The following is a 25,959-nucleotide window of genomic DNA, read 5'->3' as shown; positions in this document are numbered from 1 at the left end:
TTCATCACCTGGTGTTTGACAGACTCCGGCAGGGACTTCTCCAGCAGACCTCTGGCGGCTGGTTTGCTCTCCTTGGTCTCCTCCTCTCCCGCCTCCACAGCCTTCTCCTCGTTCTTGCTCACCTCCTCTTTCTCTCCCGCCACCACCACCTCGCCCCCACTCCCTTCCTCTCCCTCCTTGGCCTCCCCAAACACGTTGGGCTCGATGAGGAGGAGAATCAGCCTCACCTCGTCGCTGGTCAGGACTCCCATGATGAGCAGCGTTCCGATGAGCTTCAGGATGGGAACGAACTGGTACTCTAGGCTCCCGCCTACCGGGTCTCGGATGTGGGAGCCTCCTCCCTGCACGGCCTCCATCAGCATGCTGATGGCTTTCTCCTTCAGGACGCCCAGGGGGATCTGGGGGCTGTAGAGGAGCTGGTGGCGTTTGGTGCTGATGATGCCGACCGGGGAGAAGTTGACCCGAGGTTTGAGGGAAGTGCTCAGGCCGACTCCGGGAAGAGAATGCCGTTTGGATTCATCCGGGAACAGCTTGATGGACCGGGTCTCGTCCGTCACAGGGATAATGAATTCGTTGTTCATCATTAGCCGTGCCTCTTTCGCCGTCTCAAGATGAATGCTGGATGAAAAAAAAAAGTAGTGGTTATTTTAAAGATTTTAGATCATAATAATTAATCCAACGTAACTGGCAGGATAACTTTTGTAGACTAAACCCACGAGATAAAACATGCAGCTATGAATTTATGTGAAGATGAAATCTGATTAAATTCAGTACATGCTGAAACACAACCTTTTTTAAAGTGACCTGTGATGCAAAATTCATATTTTGCACATTTGTATGCTTCCTTTTTGGTCTCCACTGCTTCTAAAACAACCCAAGTGCTTAAAAGACAATAAGTCAATGTTTTTTTGTGTCTGGAAAATGAGCTGTTTCAAAAACCTAACTACAGACAGGCACTGCACCGTTACCTAGCACCCTATCCTGAGCTCCAGCAGGTTTGGTCAGCCAATTTTACTGCTGTATGAGCTGTACAATGGTTACTAGAAAAGACAAGTGTTTTGTTGTTGACTTGCAGTTCAGAAACTACTTGCTGCATTCTTATTGGGTGTGCTGGAGGCTCCACTTCTGCTTTTCAAAGCTGTACAGTTTGATAATTGTGGGTCTGTTTGCAGACGTTTTCATGTGTGAGTGTAAATATTAAATCGGGGGCGTGGCCAGCAGCAGCTTATTCAAATTTAAAGGCCCTAAAACAGCTCAATCTGAAAGAAACTCAAAGTAGGAAAAATTAACACTAACATTTCATTATCTAAGAATGATTTGGTACAAAAACTGTAATAAACATTTTTTGTACCTAAATCAAGCTGTCCATTGAAGCATAATAGGTAACTTGTCATGTAAGGGTGGTGTTGAGGTGGTGAGGCAGTCGCAGATGGAACCAGGTTAGATGAATAATGAAGATTTAATGAACAAAATCCTAAAACAGTCCAAAAACACAGGCAGCACGACTGAGCGGAAGCCAGGGCTCAACGTCGGTAGCAACTGGTATAACGACAGGACAACACGAAGGACTGAGCGCACATTAGACACCAAATGAGACGACAGCTAGACAAGGACCCGACAAACACACAGACACACAGGTGACACTAAATACACAGGAGGTAATTACAGGGATGAGAAACACCTGGGGACAATCAAGGGGAAGACAGGACAACATGGAAACTCAGAAACTCGAAATAAATACACAGGAACAACATGGAACATGACACAACTATCTTCTATATTTAAATTGGACTAAAACTTTCTAAGTTTTTGCCATTTTGGATTACTAAAATTGTTAGTGCTGGAAAAATTTTGATTTTTTTTCAAAACGCTTATAGCCTGAAGTGCCTTGAACCCACTGCTTCTTTGTGTGACATGGTAGAAAAATGAAAAGAAACTTAAAAGTGAATCAAACTGTATCTTTGGAACATGCTGCTTCGAACAAATCGCCAAAAAAGCTCATTTTTTAGCCAACTCCTCTGTTATGCCATTGAGTTTGGGAGCCTCAGCCTGAAATAATCATAAGTCACAGATAAGTGGCTCAAATGACAGACATTTCTCTGAGAATGGCCAGATAATATCGTGAAAGTGAGTGTGAAATTACCCAAAAATCAAAGAAAAGACTTCAAAAGAGCCTCAGAAAAATGGTGAACATTACCTGGGATCACTTCAAAAGCTACAGGAAAGCTCGGCTCATTAGAGACAAAATACACAGAACTGAGGGAAACTGAAGGCAGAGATTTATTCATAAAAGAAAGATATTCAGACGCAGCAGATGTGAGCTGGCTACATAAATATATCTCTACCATTAATTTGATTTACTGAGTAATTGTGATGTTGATTGTATTTACCACTTCATCATGTTACCACTTATTGGCACTAAAGCTGACACTGAAATAGCCATACATCAGTAAACATTTTTTCTCTATCCTTTGCTGAGATGAAACCAAGAGGCGGGTTTTATGTTTTATAAAAGAAAAAGGAACAAATTAAAAAAAAGAAGGGTTGCTGTGGTGGCGCAGGGGCAAAGCACAACACACATGTGGAGGCCTTAGTCCTCGTTGCGGTAGTTTCAGGTTCGATTCCCAGCCTGGTCAAATTTGCTGCACGTCTTCCCCCTCTCGCATTACCCTCGTTCCTGTCAGGCTACTTTCAAATAAAGGCCAACAAAACCTTTAAAATAAATAAATAAATTACCCACCTGATGAGGACATCGTAGAAGCCTTCTCTGAGCATGCCCGATAGGTACTGGTTGTCGATGGTGTAGAGAAGCTGTGATTGGTCTAAGTGGCTGCAGAGGGCGTGAGCCACACGCGTGTTTCCCAGAGCACAGAGGGCGCAGTACAACTTCAGAGTGTGGTAGTGAAACTTCCTCAGGTCTTCATGCTCCGACAACTCCATGATGTCCAAACACCTGGAGAACGACGGAAAAATATCAGCTTTTTAGTCCATTCGTTGATCCTTGATTTAGGGAAGCGTTTTCACCATTTGTCTCTTGTTTGACCTCTAGGGTTCATCCTGGTTGGGGTCTATTTTAAAAAAAACTAATTTGGGGTTTCACTGTTCTGCAGACATTTAAATGCACCTGCTGCTTTAGGTAATTACGACAAAATTATCTTAAAAAACAGAATTTTGTTTTGCAAGATAATAAAATCTTACAAAATAATATTTTGTTATCTTACAAAAACCTTGTAAAATAAGATTTAATATGAACTTTTTTGATTTTAGTGAATGGCTACAATTAGCTAAAATTTAAAGGTTTTTAAATACTTTCAGTACTGATGTGGAAAAATTACAATAAGGTCACACCTGTTAGTTGTATTGCTATATGTTTACTCTAAGTTCCAGTATATTCCCACCAAGTTAAAACTATTTTGGTTACATGTTCAAGGTTGGACGTTGTTTTTCAAAGCTGCATGGGAACCAGTCTGTTTCCAGGCTTAGGATCTTTTATCCCTTTGTATAAAACTCATGTGTTGTCACTGCCTAGCAGAGCTTTCCATGCAGACCTGCTTCATTACTGATTGTCCTAAAAGCTCTCTGTATTGTGCACAATATATGAATAAACCTGATTAAGTGATTTCACCTGAACAGTGCTTGGAAATAGTTTTTTTCCACGACATGTACCCACTGCACATTTAAAGGATTTATAATCCATGTTTCTCACTAAATCTCACTTGAATTACTGTAAGTCCCACTGTGCAGTTCCTGATAAAACCTCAATTCAATTCAAGGTAAATTTTATTTGAGTATCATTGTGATCCTCAGCTGCAGGCTGGGCTGACCTGAGACTAAAATAATAACCCTTGCATGATTATTTATATGATATGAGAGGGCACATGGTGTACCGGAGGGTATATGGGCACATTTGTTTAAAAAATTAAAATAAAGCCCAGCAGCGTACAAGGAGGAGAGTAGCCATGTGAAAAATTGATACGCTCTTTCTTTACTCTCAGAGACTTTCATTTTGGGAGAGGCGGCCACAGTGTCACAATTCCCATCTTGAAGTGAAAATGGATGTCAAAGAAACACTGCTAAACGTTTAAACTCAGTGACACATTTAAACTGGTCTTGTAAGGCAAACATTAAACTTCCTGAAGAGTCTTTTCAATTTCTTTACCTCTTACAAGCTAAGAAGGCTCCAGTAAAACAAATCAACTACACCAATTCTTTTAGCCCTCTTAGTGTTAAGTTTCAAATCTCCGCCTGGATGTTTTTGCTTATTAATTGTACGCAGTTTTTTAAATGTCCTGTGAGCAAATATATTTTTCCATTTATCCATAACAACTGGAGCTTCCAATATCTAGCAGTTATTTTTGCAATTTACCGTCTACTAAGAGTGTTTCATCAAATTAAACCAAGAAAAAACATGCTCTGTGCTACGACAGGAGTGAAATTACCGTAATAACCCGATATTGGCTGGAAAGTGCAACATCTCCCCTTTCAGAAACGGTTGGAGTTTTTCAGATAGCACAAAGTATCGCAGAATTATGGTACTGCAAATTTGGCTGTGTCGTCACCGACACGTTGAGTGTAGAAAGGTTAAGAAGAGCGGTCAAATATCCAGATCAAATAATAACAAGCTTGTCGATGACTTCCAGAAATGGTATCTCTTCAACTTGCTAAGATTTACAGTATCTGAATATTATTCCTGTTAATAATTGAATTTTTTTCCAACTCCAAAAGAAAAGCAGCTCAAATGCGAGTAAGCCCCATTATTTTCTACAATGGCAGCGTGTAAACTTCTGAAAGACAAAAAAACCTGAGGATTCAAAACTGCCCTGAGAAATACATTCAATCAAATGAGATATATCCATCAGTCTTTTATATGCTACCTGTTCTCTTCAGGTATGTGCACGGCAATCATCTGCAGAGGTTCCAGACACTGCACCACCCAGCCGTGCCGCTCGCTGACCCGAGCCATCTCCACGTTCAGGAAGGTGTTTGGCATCCGGCTCCAAAGGACGGCCACGATGGTTTGCACATCTAGACGCGGCGGACACTGTGGAACCGGGTTCCGCTGCTCGCTTCTGAACATGGCTGACGACAGTGGCATGGCATCCTGGGATACGACAGGGAAGGCAGGGGAAACTATCTTTGGTTCCTTCAATTCATAAAAGTTTGTCCTTCAGAAAAATTTACGTGAATATTTAGCTCCAACACGTTTTAACACTGTCTTTTAAAACACATTCTTGCATATGAAATCTAATGTTTAATGGTAGCAAATTGAGACAAACCTTTATTTTGACAAATTCAAACTGGAAAAGGTTGGAACTGGTGGGGCAGCAAAACACAGCCGGGAACAGCTTGGTGTTTGGCTCCACCTGGAAACAAACAAACCACAAATAATGACATGCATCACAAAATGAAGAGAGAAGATTTTTCAAATTTATTCCTCAAAACTTTCAAACAGCAAAGCATCCTTGACATGTGGAAGATCAACAATAGTCTGAATGATGAACAATCCTGAGATCCAGTTGAAACGATCATTAATAAATGCTGCAGGCAAAAACAAAAACAGAGATTTCTACTTTTTTAAAACATTTACAATACTGAAATATTTACTATTAAGTAACCAAAAACAACCCGACAAAGACGGATTACGAGAACTACTTGGCATATAATTTCTGAAATTCAAGACCTATAAATTAAATATAAAATACTAAATAAAATAAAATAAATTTTAAAACATTATATATTTAGAGGTTTTTTGCAAAAGATTTGCTTATTTTGAAATGGATCAAACTACATTGTTTTTGACAAAAAAGACAGAAAAAGAGGGAGTTTTTATCAATTTAATGAACAGAGAAGAAAAGATTCAAAATTTACTTTTAATGTTGAAACTTTAACGTTTAATCATTTCATTATTTACCAAAACAACTTTGGAAAGTCTTTTAAAATTTATGCTGCAGAGATTTTGCCATCCACTGAAAAACAAAAAAAGATAAAAATGCATATATATCCCAACTTATTTCTGCTTTGCCTTCAGGCTGAATCGGATGGATTTGCTGGCATAAATAAGCTTCACACCGAAGCGTATTCCCTGTGGCATCCCCGTTTTTAGGACGATAGAGTCTTATTAACCTGATACGCTGTAGGCAGTTCTTTGCCGTTGGCAGTGAAGGAGACGAGGCCGGTGGCCAAGTCGACCAGACAGCCGATTTCCAGGTCGGTGTTTGAGTGGCTGGAGGAAGACGGGCCGAGTGCATCTGCTGCACACACCATGTAGCAGTTGCTCCTCTGAATACTGCAGCAAGAGGAACAACAGGAAGAATTCAGAAACTTTGAAACCTCTGCAAAACACATTCCCAATAATTCCGATTGGATTTGTGTTTTGCAGAATAAAAAACGACCATCCCAGGCAAAATTAAGGCTTTGGGTTTCATTGCTGATCTAGATAAAGAAATTAATACCTTTCTATAATAAGGGTCACATAACTTCAATAACTTCTCTGCTGTTTGAAAGATAAAACTATATATTTTAAGCTACTGCAATGATTTCTGGAATACGTAGTTGCTTTGAAAAACTGAACACCTTAAAATAAGAGGAAAAATATGATTATAGTCATTCATGCTGAATGAAATGCAGAAAAATTGATTGTAGAAACCATTACTATGAGAGCAGATTTAGCTGCACATCAATACAATAATGTAACCATCTAATAATGGAACATTCTAGATCCTGGGCGTCAAAACTCATTTTCATTTTGGGTCAAATCCAGATCATGAATGCTCTTAAAGGGCCAGTTGTGCCAGAATGTGTTGACAAAACCTGTTCACAAACTGTTAAAATATCAGTGAATTATTAAAATTAAATAATATTATTGAATATATTTTCAGTCCCTCCAGGATTTTCTGATTCTTTTTGTGATTTTGCGCAATAAAAATCAAAGTGTTTGTGGTTCTGATCTGGAAATATTTGCAATATTTGAGCTTATTTATGACGGTAAATGTGACTTTTTATTACTGTCTCGATGATGGATTATAATCTGACATCAATTAAAACTCAGGCAGCTGTTTAGTACAAGTAAGAAAGTTTTTGACAATTTTTGAGAAAAATCTGCAATAAACTCCCAATTATGTATTACACATTTGTTGATTTTGCATGAATTTCAATGATAATTCTCAAGAAACTGATTGACATAATTTGGCAGTAAACATATAAAAACTGCATTGATTTGATTGATAACATCATATTTAAGCACATTAAGTGTTTAGTCAAGAATCTAGAGGGCCACATAAAAAGCTACGGCGTGCCGGATTTGGCCCACGGCCCTTACGTTTGACATGCGTTCTAGATGAACCTGCTGTATTTCCCATAATTCTTATACACTGTGAGGTTTTGCTCTGCACTTTAATTTTACTTCAGTTTCTAGGTCTGGTCAGAGGAATGACATTGTTGCAGAGAATATCCTCTGAAACACACTGAGGAGCTCTGAGCGTTGTTTACTCCCAGACTTCCTATAAACTGCAGATATTTAAAAACCAGCAGCTTGCCTCTCGTGGACCCGGCCCCGCTCGTCTCCCAGAGTGACGGTGACGGTTTGCGTCTTGCTGAGACTGAAGTTCTTGCTGTAGTAGTGATAGTCTGGTGTGACCCAGCCCACCCACACGGTGGCGGGATCCTGTCCGGCAAACACTCTCACCGAGTGGTAATACTGCAGATGTAAAAAATAAAAATAATTTAATGAAATGGGAAAGCATATTGTGAAGATTAAAAAGTGATATTTTATCAGTAAGTTTAAGAATTAATGGTGATTTACAGTTGTGATGCTTCCATAGTCAATACTTCCATCTTCTTTGGGAGTTTGGCTGAAAAAACAAACAAACATGTTTAAATAAAAGGGTTCTGACAGCTTCTGGAAGAAAGGAAACAGATAGATGGATAAATAAACAAATGGATTAATAGAAAAGAAAATGGATGAATTGAAAAGAAAGGAAACGGGTGGAGGAACAGATAAACCAATGGATGAAAAGGAAATAGATGAATAGATAAATTAATGGCTACAGAAAGAAAGCAGATGGATGGATAGATATACAAAGATAAATAGATTAATGGATAAAAAGAAAGGAAGTGGATAGATAAATATACAGATGGACCGATGGGAGGAATTTTAGGGGAAAGAAGAATAAAATCTAGAAACAGTTTTTCCATTCTCTATTTGCCAACCTCATCCATTCCTGGAAAACATTTCAGTCCAACTCCATACTTTTCCAAACCACATTGGAAACGTGAATAAAAGTAACCTTAGATCTTGCATTAATTGTTTTACTATCTATTTAAAAGAAAAAAAAAAAACAGGCTCTACACAGGATGAAATCATCAATCTGAGTGCAGATGCCTTACCTGAGTTTCAGTGACTCGTCCAGCAGCCTGTCTGCAGAGTAGAACTCCACCGGCATGCTCAGTCTGCAGTAAACCATGTCGCTGTTGCTGTTCTGGGTGCCAAACGTCTTATGTGTGACCTTCAGACACGGGGGGCTGTCCACTGTCCCGTCAATCCTGGTAACCTAAGAGGACAAGAAACAAATCCCAAAGAGAGTGAGGATAGACGGCGTGTCCATCAACAGCAATCTGTGGCCATTTTTGCTGCGTTTACATTGACCATAAAAATTTCACAAATTGGAATGTAAACCTGGAACTTAAACTTTTATAAATAAACATTTTTTTTACATATTTGTTGAAACTGTCACTATGTCATGGCAGAGCAGTATGAGACAGATAATCTGTGAAACAAAATCAAGCTCCTCTGCCCTCTCCCAGTGCCATCTAGAAACAACCATTCAGAGCCAGTAGGCGGGGCTTAGTGCTGACAATCAATCTCTGGTGTCCTGGTTTCTGCTATGCTACAGCTTCTTCCTGATAGCAGAGCCTGTGTGAATGCGCAGGCTAGTTAGAATGGCCATCAATGACAGCAAATAAACGGTTTTCCAGCACGTTCATGGGGTTGATTGTCAGCACTAAGACCCTCTCATCCTGGCTCCTACTGGTTGTTTTTGACCCGGACAGCAATAATGCCACAGGTAGGACATGGAGGAACACAATCTTTCATGATATTGTGAAAGTTTTTAACTTTTTAAGTTTCAAATCTCCGCCTGGATATTTTTTCTTATTTTAATTGTACAAAGTTCTTTAAATGCCAACAAATTTCATCAGATTAAACCAAAGGAAAAAACGTGCACCCTGCAACGGTGGGAGCAACATTACCGTAATAACCCGACATTGGCTGGAACATTTTTTCAGATAGCACAAAGTATCGCAGAGTTAGGGTACTGCAAATTTGGCTTGTAAAAATGTTGTGGGCGACACCTTTCGGCCAATAAGGGTTAAATATTATGTAAAAAACACGCCACATCTGGAAAAAAAAAGGCTCACGCTTTGATGAAGTGCTTTTTAGCCATATCAAAACTGCAATGAAGACATGATTTTTAATCACTTATCATGTGAACAAGCTTATTCACACCTGATTTTAACTGCATTTCTTAATTAATGGAAACACCGCAATAGCAAAATTGTGTTTTTCAACATTAGCGGAGTACATTTGAAATGGAAACGCGGCTCATGAATCCTGCGGATACTAAAGTTTGACATGCACATCTACCTCGATGTGCATGTGGTCGTGTGGAACGTTGAAAAAGGTGGGCAAGCGCTTGCTGAACCACATGGTTATCTCCCTGTTCATGTTGACAGCAAAAGGCTCAAAACCCTCCTGGAGACCACACATGGTGTAGTATTTAAACGTGCCGGCATCCTTGCCGAGGTTCATGCGGCCGATCTGAGACATCCCGAGACTGCACACCGGAATAAAGCCTGCATTAAGGCAAGAAGTTAGTGGACAATTAGTTCTTGTGTTATGTTTTCCATTTCTAAAACTAAATACTGAAAGAATCTGACTGAAGTTCTCACCATCCTCTGTTTCAAAGTCAGCGAAGCCAAGCTCAGAGCCCTTGCTGGTGATCAGGAGCTCTCCATTCAGAGTGAAAATCATGGATTTGTCCTCCATGTTGATCATGCAACCAACCACGTCGCCCTTCTTCCAAGGATGTCCAAAGTAACGGCTACCAGCATGCATCCGTCGACCCTGAAGAAATTAAAGCATTATGACAAACAAAACTAACAGAGATCTCTTGCTTGGATTTCATTGCAAACAATGAGCAACTGTTTCAGTTTACCCTGTATCCATCAAAGACGTAGGCCTGGTCATCCGTTCCCAGCTCCACGTCGGGCCTGCAGCCCGGCCTGGCCCAGCCGACCCTCATGTCGCCTCCACTCAGGACCTCAAACTCAAAGTACCACTTCCCGGTCTTCACGGCGTACGTTTGCTCCACACGGAAAAAGCGGATTGTCTCGATGCTCTGATTATCTATTGCATGCACAACTTTGGTCCAGAGAGAAAAAGAAGAGCCGTTTAATTAAAAAATGCAAATAATGATATAGATAGATAGATAAATCTTTATTGTCATTGTCACAAGGACAACGAAATTTAAAAGCTGCCATCAGTCAGTGCATATGCTTAAAAACAAATATATAAATATATATATATAATCTTTCCAAATATATAATAGTATATATAATTATACTTCCAAACAGGGAGACCAATGAACTAAAGATGAGAAAAAAATATTTTATGAATTAGTTCCTAATTTTAAAGGTTAAATAACCATTTTTTTCTGCACTGCACTGATAGCTCAGGTCATCCTGAGTTAAATTTGAAATTATCCAGCTATTGTTTAGGCAACTGATACACTTACTTAACAAATATTGCTCACTCTGCATTAAGTACAACTTTAGCTACCATTCATTTTGTGTTGATTTGTTTCAAAGCTTTGATTTCAGCTGCACTGCAAAATATTATCAAATATTTTTGGTTTAGTTTTCTAGTGCAAATATCTTACTACAACTTAAAATAAAACTTTTCAGTGAGAAATAGGAGCTTCTTGTAATTCCTTAATATTGATGTAAAATTATTAGTTACAGGTTAAATAATCTGCCAGTGGAAGAAGACATTAGTCTAGTTCTAGTTACTCGATAAAACTGTTTGTGTTGCCCTGAAGTTTTTCCACGATTCTGCAATCGAGGAAATTCATGCAAAAAAATAAATAAATCAGCAGATCCCTGTGAGTTTACTGGTCGAAAACATTGTGTTTGAGTCACTTCTTCCTAACTGCTGCTTCAGCTTTAGTTGATGTCAAATTATAGTCCATCATCGATAAAGTAAGTAATAAAAAGTCACATTTATACATTTATCATCATACATCTGCGCAAATATCACAACATTTCTTGCAAATACTTCTAAATTTAGCACCACAAGATCATTGCAAAAATCACAAAAACAATCCTGGAAATCCTGGAGGGACTTAACGTAAAAAGATGTTTAATATTATTTAATTTTACGAAGTACTTATTGAATTAATAATGGGTTTTTCAATGCATTTTGGGGACAATCGTCCCTTTAAGAACATTCATGACAGAAAATGGAGATTAGCTTGCCACCCCAGATTTGGATAATTTATCAGAATCAGAATCTCACCCTCTTGGTCTGGAGGGTCGATGTCATATCCGTATCCAACCATCGTCCGAATGGCCTCTCTCAGACTGTCTCTGTTAGATTTCTTTGTGCGTTCATCCAATAAAGCATATGGCACCAAGCGAGGATTACGTCTGCTCTTCACATCCTGCAACACAATTTAATTTATGAACTCTGCATCAACGTCTTAGTCTGTCTGAACATCGCATGAGAACGGTTTAATTTACCTGCTGGATGCCATAGGTCCATCCTTGTTTGATTCTGTCTTTGGCCCAAACATTGTGTGCGTTTTCGGCCAGTTTATCAACCAGAACCTCTTGACCTGGAGTCAGTTTCACGTCAGAGAGTTCCAGCGGCGCAGGCTTGTATCCATTAGACATCATGTAGCTGGAAGATTTATCAAGGTAGAATTATAAAATGTGGAAATTTGCACAAATAAGCCAAAAATGATGGAAAATGTTGACCATACTCTTTTGGTAATTTGTTTTTCTTCAGGTCCTCTTCAGCGTGAACATTAACCTGGGCAACATGGCAGCCGAGTGCCAACAGCGTCCTGCGGCAAATGAGAACAATGACAAGTGTTAGTCAATACAATAACACTAAACTTCATTTAGCTTCGACTGTCTGAATAAACGGCTCTATAACAGGAAGTTCCTTTAATGAGGTGAGCCAAATGTTTTTACAGTAACATGACTCAGTACTCAACTTGAAAAGCCTCTGGAGCCAATATTTCCTAGAAATCAATGCTGGAACTGCACCAGAAGACGAATATCATTAGAAGTGCTGCTTTAATCTTATTCTTAATCTTGTGCTGCTAAGCATTATGCCGAAAACTGCTGCTGCAGCTGTAGGAATGGATAATTGGATTATTTAACGGCCTAAAACATATAACCCTTTTCTAGTGGTGTACAATCTAAAAATCTTGCAAGCCTCAACAAACTGGACTATTTAATTGCAAAAAGGAACATGCCAAATAAATGTATAGTTACTAATTATGGCAACAAGGGAAGGAGTGAGCAATCCGATTTTTCTCAACGATTAAGAAAACAAAACAAAACTGAAGTTATTATCTTTGGACCTAAAGAGGAACGATCCAGAGTCAACACACAGTTTCAGCTATTACAACACAAAAAATTGAAAACGGGCCTGAAATCTGGGAGTAGTGATGGAGTCAGATCTGAACCTTTAGGGCCACATAAAGACTTTTACAAAGTCGGCCTTCTGTCACCTGAAGAACATTTCCGGGATTAAACAGCTTATGTCTCAGCGAGATCTAGAGAAACTTATCCATGTGTTTATCTTTAGATTACTGCAACAGTGTCTTCTCAGGTCTGCCTAAAATAAACAATGAGACCAAAACGCTGTTGCTGATGTTCTGACTAAAACCAGGAAGTTAGAGCACATCACCCAGTTTTAAAGTCCTTCACTGGGTCCCTGTAGCTCAGAGTATAGACTTTAAAATACTGTTGCTTCTTTATAAATTACTTTAACGGCTCAGCACCACAATACATTAAAGATCTGCTGTTGTCATAGCAACCTTCCAGTCCCCACAGGTCTTCTGGTTCTGATCTTCATACCAGAACCAAATGGGGAGAAGCAGCATTCAGTTTCTATGCACCACAAACTGTAAAACAGCCGAAACACCGAGTCCCTCTAACCTTTCTAGACCAAACGTAGTGGCGACGACACAGCCAAATTTGTGGTACCGTAACTCTGTGACACTTTGTGCTATCTGAAAAATTCCAACGGTTTCTGAAAGTGGAGACGTTGAGCTTTCCAGTCAATATCAGGTTATTACGGTAATTTCACTCCCGCCGTAGCAGGAAGCAAGTTTTTCTTTGGTTTAATCTGATGAAACACTCTTAATAGAGCGAAAATAACTGCTGAATATTGAAAGTCTCAGTTGTTGTCGATAAATGGGCAAATATATTTACTCACAGGACATTTAAAGAACTTTGTACAATTAAAATAAGCAAAAATATCCAGGTGTAGATGTGAAACTTAGGACTCAGAGGGTAAAAGCAAGTCTAAAACCCACCTGTTTAGAGTTGCTTTTGAAACATAATAAATTAAATACTAACCAACATTTTGATATGTAATGACAGCATTTGGAAAATTTTTTATATTTCAATAGTTGAGTTTTGTTGTTTTTATGATGTAAAGCACTTTGAACGGCCTTGTTGCTGAAATGTGCTAAACAAATACAATCTGATTGATTGATTCTTTACCCATTTCAATTCATGAATTAAAAATGAATATTGTGATCGCTTGCTAAACTCTAAATGTAAAAATGTTTTAAAAACCATGAATTTTCCTACTTTCAGGGTCACCCGCAGCCTTACTTGAGTGTTTCGCTTGACATCTGCACGTTGTAGTTCTTTTCAGTTTCAGGCAGCTTGCTGAAATCCACAAGACAAGGGTGCTGCCTCTTGTTGTCATCACGAACCTGTGGAAAAAGAAAACCGGCATCTCTGTTTAAAGTTTCATCTCACATCGCCCTCGTCTTGTCTGAAAACCTTCCTCTCTGCTGCAGAGACTCTACATTCAAAGCCAGGAAGAAGTCAGATTTATCTGCTCTTAGTTCTGTTCAAGTTTCTGAACTTTACGAGTTGCTTAGACTAAAGTGTTGCAGTGGATTATGTTTTAATTAGCGCCTTTACTGTCTGCAGGAGACCTGATTAAGAGAGATTTACTGCTATCATGACATCCATTAAGACTCTCACTGATAATACTCTCTGCTACAGAATTACACCAATTTTTTTAAAGGTGACAGCAATACACAGTGCAAACCAAGCAAACAGATGTGATGTATAACACATTCCTGCTTGCCAAATATCCACAAAGAGGAATCTGACCTGGAATTATAGCAATGTCATTTGTTACAGCACATTTGTCATGCCAGGCATCTGTTTGGACCTAAACGTAGGCCTTGATATTTTTTTAGACCTTTTGTCCCTGTCTTAATTACTGTGGATGTCACATTCTTGGAATAGAAAAGGGATTCATTAATATTGGCTGAATGGCCTCTGTGGGAGCAGCCTCCGAGGAATATTATCCTGTGATAACTACAACAGTAAAAAAAGAGGCTAATTGTGTGATCAGACTTCTGATGGCGCTTCTGCAGTGATGAGCTGCAGAGAGAGAGAGAGACCAGAGTGATGAAGATGTCTTTGGATGGTGAACAAAGTAATTCATGTTAATGCAGTTTTAGCTCAGTTTTATTACCTAGAGCATATTAGCTGAAGCCCTAAAACGTTTACTGTATTTTTCAAAAGTACTTTTGAAGGACAGTCAAAAGTTTCCAAAACAATAGAAACCTGACACAATTTCAACTAAAATAATTCAAACTATTAAGGGAAAACTAGCAACATTACCCAGAACCAACAAAGTTTTTTTTGTTTTCTATCGACATATACAGTCTACATAACAAATTCCAGTAAATACGTTCGACGTTGTGCAAATTCACAACAAAATTAAATTTCACGGCATTTGATCAGACAAATGAGACCCATTAATATCCCATTAAAGCATCTCTCAAAGTGTACACATTGCTGTTAATAGGTCATGTTTTGTGACATACAAAATAAGACTTTCATTACACAATGAAGGAGGACATTAATAACTGGATAAAATATGGGACTAAAGAGACGTCATAAAGTCTAGATGGTTATCCAAAATACATGAAAACAAAAGCTGACAATTGGACAACAGTAGCTGGGAATTTATATACAGATGAAACCAAACTATACATTCACCAAATAACTTTTTTTCTGAAGTTAAATCAGACCATTTTTAAGTTAGCAAATAGAAATAATTTTTTATAATTCTAAGTGACCTAAAACAAGAGAAGCTTAATCTGATTTAACTTAAGACAGTTAAGGAAAGAAAAGGTGCACGCGTCTTCTTAGACTTTTGGTTTCAACTGTATATAATCAATATGTGTAGGTGTAGAGCTGCAAGACAGAGGCGATTCTGTTACAGACAAACTTCATAAGATCACCTAAAGCATCGTGGAACATTTTGCCATTGTCTGACGGTACTAAACGTGAAAAAAAAGAAGGACACTTTGCGTCACAAAAAAGGAACACCGTTATACTAGTATTATACAAACAGTGAAACACGGAAGTGGTAGCAGTATCCTACGGAGTTACTTTTAATCAGATGAAATTAGTTTTTGTCTAGATGAATAACTTAACTGAAGTAGCCTCAGTGAAGGTCATCTGACTTTACTCACCTTTAATGACCTCTGGAAACTTTTTTATTAATATCAAATGAAAATTTTTGCTGCACAAATCTAGTAAGAAGAAAATAAAACTCAAGTTGTGTAACAGCCTAGCAAGAAAATTAAACTAAATCCAAAAAGCTAAATCATATGAATATGTTAACCACAGATAGACTAGATGTTGAAATGTTTTAAATCAAAGAATTGGTTTAAGTTTGTCCACACTGACTACTAAATTGTTTACTAGTTAGTGTTTATTATGTTTAATTTCCCCAAATGTAAATGATTTTCTGTTAAATTTTACATGGCCAATGTCACATCAACGGTGAGAAAAAATTGTCTTTACAAGGCATTAATTTGCTGCATCTGCAGTGAATAACACCAACAGCTTTAATTAAAAACAGACAAACACTTAGACCAGGATTCTCCACCTGTACTGAACAAAAGAACAGCAGCCATGTGGGAAGTTTTCTTTTTTCTGGAGCCACTAAAAAAGCGTAATTGGTCCACTGGGACTAAACAAATAAGCATCTCCGATAAGTAAAGGACGCAACGGCAATTACCGACCTTTAAGTGAGTTATCTTGCAGATTTCTCAGTTTTTACCAGCCAAAAAGTAAGAAATTCCTAGTTGTGTTTTTAAACTCTAAGGTGAAATGACGCTGGATGTAATATTAAAAGAAAAGCAAGAGGGATGCAGATCAGTAAACACTGTTTCAATCAGGATTAATCCATTCACTTTCTTCTTAGATGATGATATCCTTACTATTTGCCAAAATATTTTTGATAAATTATTTTTACAAAATTTATTGGATTTTAATTATTAAAGCAAATAATTTTGCTTTGATTTATATTGCACATTTTACTTTGTGCATTAATACTTCTTTAAAATAATATGCACTCCTAGGTTTTCTGCAATTTAAACTTCTTATAAGGAATAACTTTTGCCTGATCATAAAACGTTTCTGCATCTGCAAGCAATAAATCATTTTTCAGACGGGATGAAAATGGTGAAACATTTTCAGGTGACTGTCTGCAGCTCTGCATCATCAGTCATGAGTTTCAACAACCTTTTTTACAGCAGGTTTACCTTGCCATACGTCCAGCCCAGCTCAATCTTATTCATTCCCCAAAGTTCGTGGATGTTTTCTGCCAACTTGTCACGGATGTTCTCCAGATGAGGGGGCAGAACAATCTGCAGAGAAAGAGAAAAATAAATAGAACCATTTCATTAATGCATTAAGAAAGTCATTAGGGAAGCATTTGTTGATCTTATAAAAGAGGAGCTGAAGCAACATTCATTCTTTCTCAGAAATACTAAGCTTCCAAAAGTAGAATAAGCTTTTCAAATATCCTAAAAGCTGTACAAACTAAGAAACAAAACAAAAATTAGACGCTCTTTAAAGTTGCTTATAATGTTCATTATTGCTTTGATATACATTCAACATGCAGCCCAGTGAATGGTTAGGCTCACCTGGCTGGTGTCAACCGGAGTGGGAATAAAGGAGGCCTGAGACAGGAACTGAGTGGTTCCCAGCAGGTCACGGACCCCGTCATGGTCCCGCTTGTAATCCTTCACAGGCTCCACATGCATCTTCTCCTTGGGCAGGAGCGCTTCGTAGCACGGAGAGTAACCGGCTGGCGGCAAGAACTTAAAGTCTCCGTGACGCCCACCAAGCAGGAAACGGGCTCTGAGAACAAAAGTCACACAAACTATTTGGAAAATAGCCATTTTTATTGCTTTTTAATGGGGTTTTTTTGGGCTTATTTCAGTTCTTTTTACTAATCCTTAAAAAACATTCCCATTTAAAATGGACTTCTCCAGGATTCCTCTGACTTAAAAAAGTGTAATTTATATAACTAAACTGCCCACAGTTACTCCGGTTTAAGGAGAAATGCTGTTTGTGACATAAATCATGTGGTGTGAATTCAGGCAAAGTCAGTAATTTGATCAACACGTCAGGATGGATGAGGTATGGGTCGGTTTCTAAGCTAGCTGTTTCCAACTTTTGTAAATACCTCCGTCTACGAGCCCCAACCAGGTGTGTTACATTCACAGATAAATTAGCTCAACTCTAACAAGTAGAAACCATGACTAAACTGGCAAAAACAACTTCAGAAAACAATTTTAAATTCTCCGATTCTCACTGTGACGTCCATCATGGTGCCTCGAATGATTAAGCAACGTAGCCAATACTGGGAATGATTGTCAGGGTTTCTCTGAGTGTATTATAAGCCTGGCGGGCCACCAGGCTTTATTTGTGCCCCCGCCAGGCTTAGCACTGCTTATTTATTTAAGTTTTTTTTTTAATGTTTGTATTTTTTAAGACTTTATAGTTGGTGTTCACATATTAATCTTCCAATCTCCCAATAACATATAATTATCAAGTAATATTTTCAAATTTCCTGTCAACTTTAAACATTTTGTAACTCAAAATCACAGAGGGCCGCTGGATGAATGACTGTCGAGGGCCCAATCATAGGGCTTAGCAAGTTTTCTGTGGGGAACCTTTATTGTAATGTTCGTTATTCTATCTTACTTCACTCCAGCAGAGAAACTGACGACGGGGAAGAAGAATCCGTCGGTGTTAAAGTCCTCGAACATGCCCTGCACCGGCTGCCCGTTGATCCTGAAGGACATGCTGGGAGCGCCCAAATCCAAGCAGCAACTGACCACATCGTCCGAGTTCAGCAGGTGCTGGTTAATGGAGGCCACGGCTCTGGGGATCCGACCTGGGAGACGAGAGCGGATCTCAGTTACAGCAGCAAAGTCACAGCAAATGCAGGGCAGAATGATTAGTGAGGAGAAGAGACGGGGCGGAGAGACGTCTGATGAATGCTTTAACAGGAGTGACATAAAATGGATGAGTGGGGAGACGTAATGGATCTTTTAGAGGCTTTGGAAGTGAAAAAATCATGAAGATGTGGAGCAGATTTTCAGTCAGCTGGAACTTTTAGTGGCAGGAGCTGCATCACGTTTGATGCAGGTCATTTAATGACAGGCAGTGTGTTTACAACAGCTTAGGTTTGTCCTTCACCGGAGAAGATTAAACGTGCCACTTTTCAGTAGAAGTGAGCAATGCTGCATATTTTGGTATTGATTCATCACCTTTACCGATACTCTTTATTTAAATTTGATATGTCATCAAACTTATGTCCTTTAGGTGTTTTTGTAGAATTACTTTGTTAAACCCTGGGACAGAATTTGGATAACGTTCATAGATGTCTACAGAATACTTTAATAAATGTTTGACATAAACAGAAACAATAAAAAAACTAACAAATTTGTGTCCATTTTTCCTAAATAAAAAGGAAAACAGTATAATTTAATTGCAAATCAGAACTTCTTTTAATTGTTTTTGCTAATTTGTCTTGAGAAACTACAGTAAAAAAAAAAAACATTTCAAGAGGAAATCTGAATCTTGATCCGATACTGATACTGACTTATAATCCTCCACCTTTATTTTTCATTGGAAAACTTTAATGAAGTACTCAATTATGTTGAATAAAAAAACTAAAATGCATTCATATTTAGAAATAAGTCACTGGTTGTCACTTTAGAGTTTAAGAAGGAAAAAAAAACTTTTTTTTCTACAAACATGTGAAATACTTAGTTGCTTTTTCACACAGCTAACCAAACCCGCTTTATATAGATTTAATTAACAGTAGGAAAACTGAGTTATTAAAGAAAACCCAGGCGGTTTAACTGAGTTTCTCACCTGACCACAGATGAAGTCCATCAAAGCTGTAGGAGTAAAGGTCATCCCCAACGCCGTTTCCACCCCATCCCTCTCCTCCGCCGGGATACGGAGCGTAGCCTTTGGTGTTGGCCCAGCCCACTCTCAGGTGGGTCGGCTCTCCGGTCACAAAGTGGTCCACCTGGTCGATGACCAACTCGTAGTACCACTTCTTATACTGAGCCGAACCTTCAGCGATGCCCAGGAAGATGTTGGGCCTCATACTGGAGTCAAATAAGATAAGCAAGACTGCATATAAATACAAGACTGCATATAAATACAAGACTGCATATAAATACAAGACTGCATATAAATACAAGACTGCATATAAATACAAGACTGCATATAAATACAAGACTGCATATAAATACAAGACTGTATATAAATACAAGACTGTATATTAATACAATACTTTATATTAATACAAGACTGTATATTAATACAAGACTGCATATTAATACAATACTGTATATTAATACAATACTGTATATTAATACAAGACTGTATATTAATACAAGACTGTATATTAATACAAGACTGTATATAAATACAATACTGTATATTAATACAAGACTGCATATTAATACAATACTGTATATTAATACAATACTGTATATTAATACAAGACTGTATATTAATACAAGACTGTATATTAATACAAGACTGTATATAAATACAATACTGTATATTAATACAAGACTGCATATTAATACAATACTGTATATTAATACAATACTGTATATTAATACAAGACTGCATATTAATACAATACTGTATATTAATACAAGACTGTATATTAATACAAGACTGCATATTAATACAAGACTGCATATAAATACAAGACTGTATATTAGGGTGGAATGATATAACAATATCAGTGTGTTCAGTATTTATATTGCAAATGTTTGGAGTGCAAATAATTGTTTGTCAATATTCCAAGTGTTACAAACATGAATTTTCACATGCTAATGTAACATAATTACCCTGAGGGAAAATCCCAAAGTAACGTAAGCAAAGTAAGTAAAGTAAATAAGTAAGTAAGTAAAGTAAGGTAAATAGGTAAAATTAGTAAAGTAAATAAGTAAAGTAAGATACATAAGTAAAGAAAGTAAGTAATGAAAGTAAGGTAAGTAAGTAAGGTATGAATTAGGTAAGTACAGTTAGGTAAATAAGTAAAGTAAGTAAGTTAAGTAAATAAGTAAAGTAAGTAAGTTAAGTAAATAAGTAAAGCAAGTAAGTTAAGTAAATAAGTAAAGTAAGTAAGTTAAGTAAATAAGTAAAGCAAGTAAGTTAAGTAAATAAGTAAAGTAAGTAAGTTAAGTAAATAAGTAAAGTAAGTAAGTTAAGTCAATAAGTAAAGTAAGTAAGTTAAGTAAATAAGTAAAGTAAGTAAGTTAAGTAAATAAGTAAAGTAAGTAAGTTAAGTAAATAAGTAAAGTAAGTAAGGTCCGTCCATCCGTCCAACCAACAAAGTACTAAAAGTCACAGAGTGATGGAAACACAGAAGAGAAAGAGGAATTTAAAAATATGCATAAATCTCTATTAATGTTATCTTTACAATATTTACCAATATTATTGCATCAGTTAGATTTTCTAATATTGCGTAGCCCGTAATGACTGAACAACATATTTGATGTATTGATGATTTTAATGATGGCATTTGACAAAATGTAATGTTTGTTACCAGTTTCACAATGTTTTTTACGTTTTTATGATGTTTTTATTTTTTTATGATGTAAATCACTTTGAACTGCCTTATTGCTGAAATGTGCTATAAGAATAAACTTTGACTGATTGATATTGTATATGTCTTTCAAGGAATAATCGAGAATTTTTGTTGTATATAAAGAGACAGTTTCAAAAATACTTTTTTGAATGAAAATGAGTAGCTGGAAGGAAAAAAAAGTCTAATATAGTCTACCTCTTTTTCAAACGTCAATTCGCTGTACCATTAGCAAACATCCCTACCAATAAATCTTTAGACATAAAACAGGCAATGTGTGTCTGTGTATGTATGTATATTGGAATAAAAAAAACTTTTCAACATGTTTCTGCTTTTTTACCTTTGAACATCGTTGACCAGTCGGGTCTGGAGCAGCAGGTCCCTTTTTGGCAGCAGGTTGTCACAGATCAGGTTCTGGTTGGTTCTCACTGCCACCCCATTGCACACACACAGAGAGCACAGCACGTCCAGAATCTAAAGAGCAGAAAGAAAGAAGAGGTATTTCCTTTTTTCATTCATGCAACACATTGCTTTACATCATTTACTCTCACACTGCATGTAGAGAAAACCTAAACCAAGCAGGACTCTCACGCCCCGACTGTTCATGATCTGGATCTGTTGTTTAGTCAGACGTCCTTTCATGTCATATTAAGAGACTGTGACATTTAAACTCTGCATGTAAAACACGAGTCTGGAAAGTCTGAAAACGTGCTGATGAAGACCTCCTGTCTGTTGACTTTGGGTTAGCTAAAATAGCCAACCTATAGTTAACTAGAGACGTTCCTCTTTTAGGAAGAGGAACTGTTTCTGTTTCTTCATGTTGAAGACATTAATAGTTGTGCACTGGATTTAGGTTTGTGCTTGACGAAAAGAAAGCAACAGGTTTACCAAACACATCAAGTAGGGAAAAAAAATTATTAATCCAGTGTTAATTTGGTAATTTTTCTCAGGTGTAAAGAGTATTTACAAATATATACAGCTCTGGAAAAAACTAAGAGCAGAATGATTTTTTGATAATGATGAATGCAATTAAAGATAAAAACCAGACCAATTTTTCCAGCCCACCTTGTGGTTGCGTCCGTGCTTGTAGAGAAGAGAGATGATGGATTTAATGTGAGCTTTCTGAATGATGTTCAGGGCTTCTGGGCTTTCCACCAACACACAGTGGAGGACTTCTAAGATTCCTGCCCAGCAAAATTAAAACAAAACACCCCTAAATATCCGTCGTTCCATGTTTATAAGTTAGTACAAAAACAAAGAGACTTGTGATACCTGATGATGACTCCATTCTTTCCAGTTTGCTGACCAGCCAGTCCAAGTTTCGGGAGAACTGGGTGCAGTTGGTCCGGTTTCCACGAATCAGTGCAGCTGAACAAAAGACAAAGTTTGACTCAACACAATAGGTTTTTTTGAAGGTCTCACGTCTGATAATAAACTGTTGGGTGAACATGAAGCCAAAAGCTTTTACGGTTTAAAATTATTTAGGATTTCTTTTGGGCTTTCTTTACTACTTAGACATTTAGAAGAAATATTAATGAACATCTTTTCAGTTCCTCCAGGATTCTCTGATTCTTTTTGTGACTTTTTTTGCAGTAAAAATCGAAGTGTTTGTGGTTCTAATTTGGAAATATTTGCGCTTATTCATGACGGTAAATGTGACATTTTATTACTCGCTGTATAGATCATGGACTATAATCTGACAACAATTAAAGCTGAGGCAGCTGTTTAGTTCAAGTAAGAAAGATTTTGACACTTTTTGAGAAAGATTTGAAATAAACTCCCAGGTTTTAGAGTAATTTGTTGATTTTGCGTGAATTTCCACAATAATTCGCAAGAAACTGGAGGAACTGATATAAACAGTAAAGAAATAAAAACGGAATTGATTTGATTTATAATGTAATATTTAATCACAGTTAGTGTTTAGTCTAGAATCTAGAGGGCCACATGAAAAGCTACAGCGGGCCGGATTTGGCCCACGGGCCTTGAGTTTGACATGTGTTTTAGAGGAACATCCACCTCTGATGGATGCGTAATTAATGTCAAATTATAAAATTGATGTTTAATGAACAACCTAAATAAATAACTTGGACTATTAAGCTTGTTTCCCCTTTATACTGAAAGGAAAGGCAGAACAAATAATCCATCATGAAAATCTGCTTCCTCAGAGGCAACCCCACCGAGGGGCAGCAATAATTTACGATTAGCTGTGTGTTTGTGGGCTAAACCTGTGCACACATGCAGGACAGGGAATGATGAATGTAAGGGTGGTCAAGGTGAGCTTGACCACTCTGGAAGAATGCCAGCGACAGGAATACAAAACACCCACTGAGCTTTAAAAACAAAACAGTGGAAAATTTAGGATCCGGTATGGGCCAAGTGACATATCATTTATTTATTTTCAGACAAATGAATCTGCAAAAAGTTGTGAACTTTAAACATAACCAACAGAATGTTAGCGAAGGATGAAATTAAGGACTGTAGCGCGATGAGAGAAGAGGAGTCCAAAGGGGAAAAAAGGGATTCAGTGAGGGATGATAAATACTTCATGTCCACTCAGACTGAACAGGTGCTGACAGGAGATATTTTCTGTGATCCATCACTCACCCAGGAGTTCATAGAGGAGGTTGAGGATGTCCTTCCATGCTGCACCAGCTTCCTCCCCGGCCATCTCTCCGAAGTGGGCCGCGCTATCATACAGGTTCATCCGGTCAATGCATTTGGAGAGCAGGGCCAGCATACCCTGACGGAAAATACATACATTATTATATATAGTCATGCAATTGCTGATTATGAGATGCGAAATTTGCTATATGTTTATTATAAACTTAAATTTTGTCATATTAAAAACCTTTTATGTAGTAAATCAACAAAAAGTAGTGCTTATATTTGTGGTGGAAGTAAATTATTACAAGAATTCAAAATTTTTTGGCAGAAAATGAATATAATTTGGAAAGTACTGCATGAATAATGACAAAATAAAGCACTGTATTGAAATATGTAAGTATAAACATGCATGTACAGTAGTTGCCATAATAATGATATAACTATAAAGACAGTTTGTTCATTGTTAGTCAAGAAATTGCGACATGTTATTTTGCTGTAGTTATCACAATAATTCTGTTTTTAACTTTAATCTTTTCCCTTTTGTTGAATTTCTTTTTTAAATAAGATATTTAATTTTGTTTAATCAATTTATCCCATCAATAAATACTAACTGGTGGACTTCCTGTAGTTGGGTTAGATTTACAAAAGCTAGCCCTCTGATTGGTCCTTGGGAAGGAAATGAAGTTTGAAAACAGAAAACTAAACTAAAATGAGAAAAGGTTGCAGTGCATCAAACTAAACCAATTCTGCAAAATGACTAATTTTGCAGAATAAAACATATAATTCAGTTTTATAAGTAAAAACTGACTTATAAGTAACTTTTCATCAAGATATGATCGTTTCTGGCACTGAAAATATTTAAAAGCCTTCACTATTAGAAAAATAGTAAATTCTGGAGCATTATTTTGGAAACTGCATGTCCTTTGTTGAAAGCAATTTATGATGATATTCATAAATCATCATAAATTGATACGGCTTTAGTCAAACCCATGACTACAGCCATATTTATGGTTTTGGACCTCAGAAGTATTTATGGACTCCACTTTATAAATTAAACAAACAGATTTACCCACAGTAAACACAAAGTTATAGTTTTATATAAAATAATTAAAAACTATCCCTTTAACCAAAAACATCCTTTTAAAATCCTTAAAATATAAAGTATTAGCTAAGATTATTTCCGTATTTATATTATATTTTTTCTATTTTGGTAACGAGTCAACTCAAGATTTTTCCTCTGATTCTCCAAACTAAGGTTACTTTTAATTTTTCCAATAAATTGAAGATGCTGCCAGATTCTTTAACTCCCACATAACATTATTTACCAAATAAAACAAAAACCCAGAGTCTGTGGACCGATTCAGCCGACTTACCTCCTCCTTGAAGAGGTCTTGTTGTTTGATGAGTGAGCGAAGCCTCGCCTGTTTTTCCTCGTGCTCTAGATCTACATCGGGCTGCTTGAAATATTCAATCAGATCGTTCAACGTCTGCAGCACCTCTTCAACATATCCGGCCACCGCATTCGTCTCTCCAGCTGCAGCGCTGTCCAGTGCCCTGAAAGTCAAAAATCAGACTTTTAAACTTTAACTTGATTCGCTTTGGAATCACATGTTGGCTCTGCGGTGCTTTTTACCCACTTTATGAAGTTTTTGAAGAGGAATGTGGTGTTTCGGATGATGCGAGCAGCCCGAGATTCCTCATGCTGGCAGCGCTGTAGGATGAGACCATCATCCATGTGGCCCTCAGAGTGAAGGCAGGCCTAGATCAGAAAAATGTGCATAATGTAAAAAAAACAAAATATTTTCTGATTGGAATGATTGAAATATTACCTCAGATTCACAAAAAAAGAAAAAGCATTGAGAAAAAAACCTATGAAAGAACTGAGTCACTGGAAATCCAGCAGCTTAAGGACAAAACAGGGAGAGGAGAGATGGATTTAGTTGTAAACTGGCCATCACCTTCAGCTTGTCAGGTGTTTGGCTAACGCTCAAGCCTGCAGACGCTGCCTTGCATCATCACAAGGTATCATCTCTGCAGGGAGACTCAGCCTTGAGCAGCAGACAAGAGCCAAACTCATTTAGGAGTCCCCATCACTCCTAATGAGACAA

The 25,959-nt window shown here is 37.5% G+C and overlaps 1 protein-coding gene across 4 annotated transcripts in view; it reads right to left on the bottom strand.

Moving 5' to 3' along the window:
- Positions 1-25,959, bottom strand: part of LOC102222111 (ryanodine receptor 3) — a 136,143-nt gene that overhangs the window by 64,793 nt on the left and 45,391 nt on the right. For all 4 annotated transcript variants that reach the window (XM_023347902.1, XM_023347904.1, XM_023347903.1 and 1 more), the window contains 25 exons: positions 25,489-25,610; positions 25,225-25,405; positions 23,852-23,987; positions 22,520-22,615; positions 22,313-22,431; positions 21,588-21,721; positions 19,507-19,748; positions 18,328-18,520; positions 17,262-17,478; positions 16,878-16,982; positions 13,909-14,012; positions 12,036-12,119; positions 11,794-11,953; positions 11,570-11,714; positions 10,212-10,417; positions 9,946-10,120; positions 9,641-9,849; positions 8,386-8,549; positions 7,802-7,850; positions 7,536-7,696; positions 6,124-6,286; positions 5,277-5,363; positions 4,875-5,101; positions 2,741-2,953; positions 9-618 (listed from right to left, as the gene is read on the bottom strand). In XM_023347902.1, coding sequence (XP_023203670.1) covers positions 9-618; positions 2,741-2,953; positions 4,875-5,101; positions 5,277-5,363; positions 6,124-6,286; positions 7,536-7,696; positions 7,802-7,850; positions 8,386-8,549; positions 9,641-9,849; positions 9,946-10,120; positions 10,212-10,417; positions 11,570-11,714; positions 11,794-11,953; positions 12,036-12,119; positions 13,909-14,012; positions 16,878-16,982; positions 17,262-17,478; positions 18,328-18,520; positions 19,507-19,748; positions 21,588-21,721; positions 22,313-22,431; positions 22,520-22,615; positions 23,852-23,987; positions 25,225-25,405; positions 25,489-25,610 — 4,302 coding nt within the window. The remainder of the gene's footprint in view (positions 1-8; positions 619-2,740; positions 2,954-4,874; positions 5,102-5,276; positions 5,364-6,123; positions 6,287-7,535; positions 7,697-7,801; positions 7,851-8,385; positions 8,550-9,640; positions 9,850-9,945; positions 10,121-10,211; positions 10,418-11,569; positions 11,715-11,793; positions 11,954-12,035; positions 12,120-13,908; positions 14,013-16,877; positions 16,983-17,261; positions 17,479-18,327; positions 18,521-19,506; positions 19,749-21,587; positions 21,722-22,312; positions 22,432-22,519; positions 22,616-23,851; positions 23,988-25,224; positions 25,406-25,488; positions 25,611-25,959) is intronic.

The sequence above is a fragment of the Xiphophorus maculatus genome, chromosome 15, assembly GCF_002775205.1.
Source record: "Xiphophorus maculatus strain JP 163 A chromosome 15, X_maculatus-5.0-male, whole genome shotgun sequence".
Lineage (NCBI taxonomy): Eukaryota > Metazoa > Chordata > Actinopteri > Cyprinodontiformes > Poeciliidae > Xiphophorus > Xiphophorus maculatus.
This window is presented reverse-complemented; position numbering and strand designations above follow the sequence as displayed.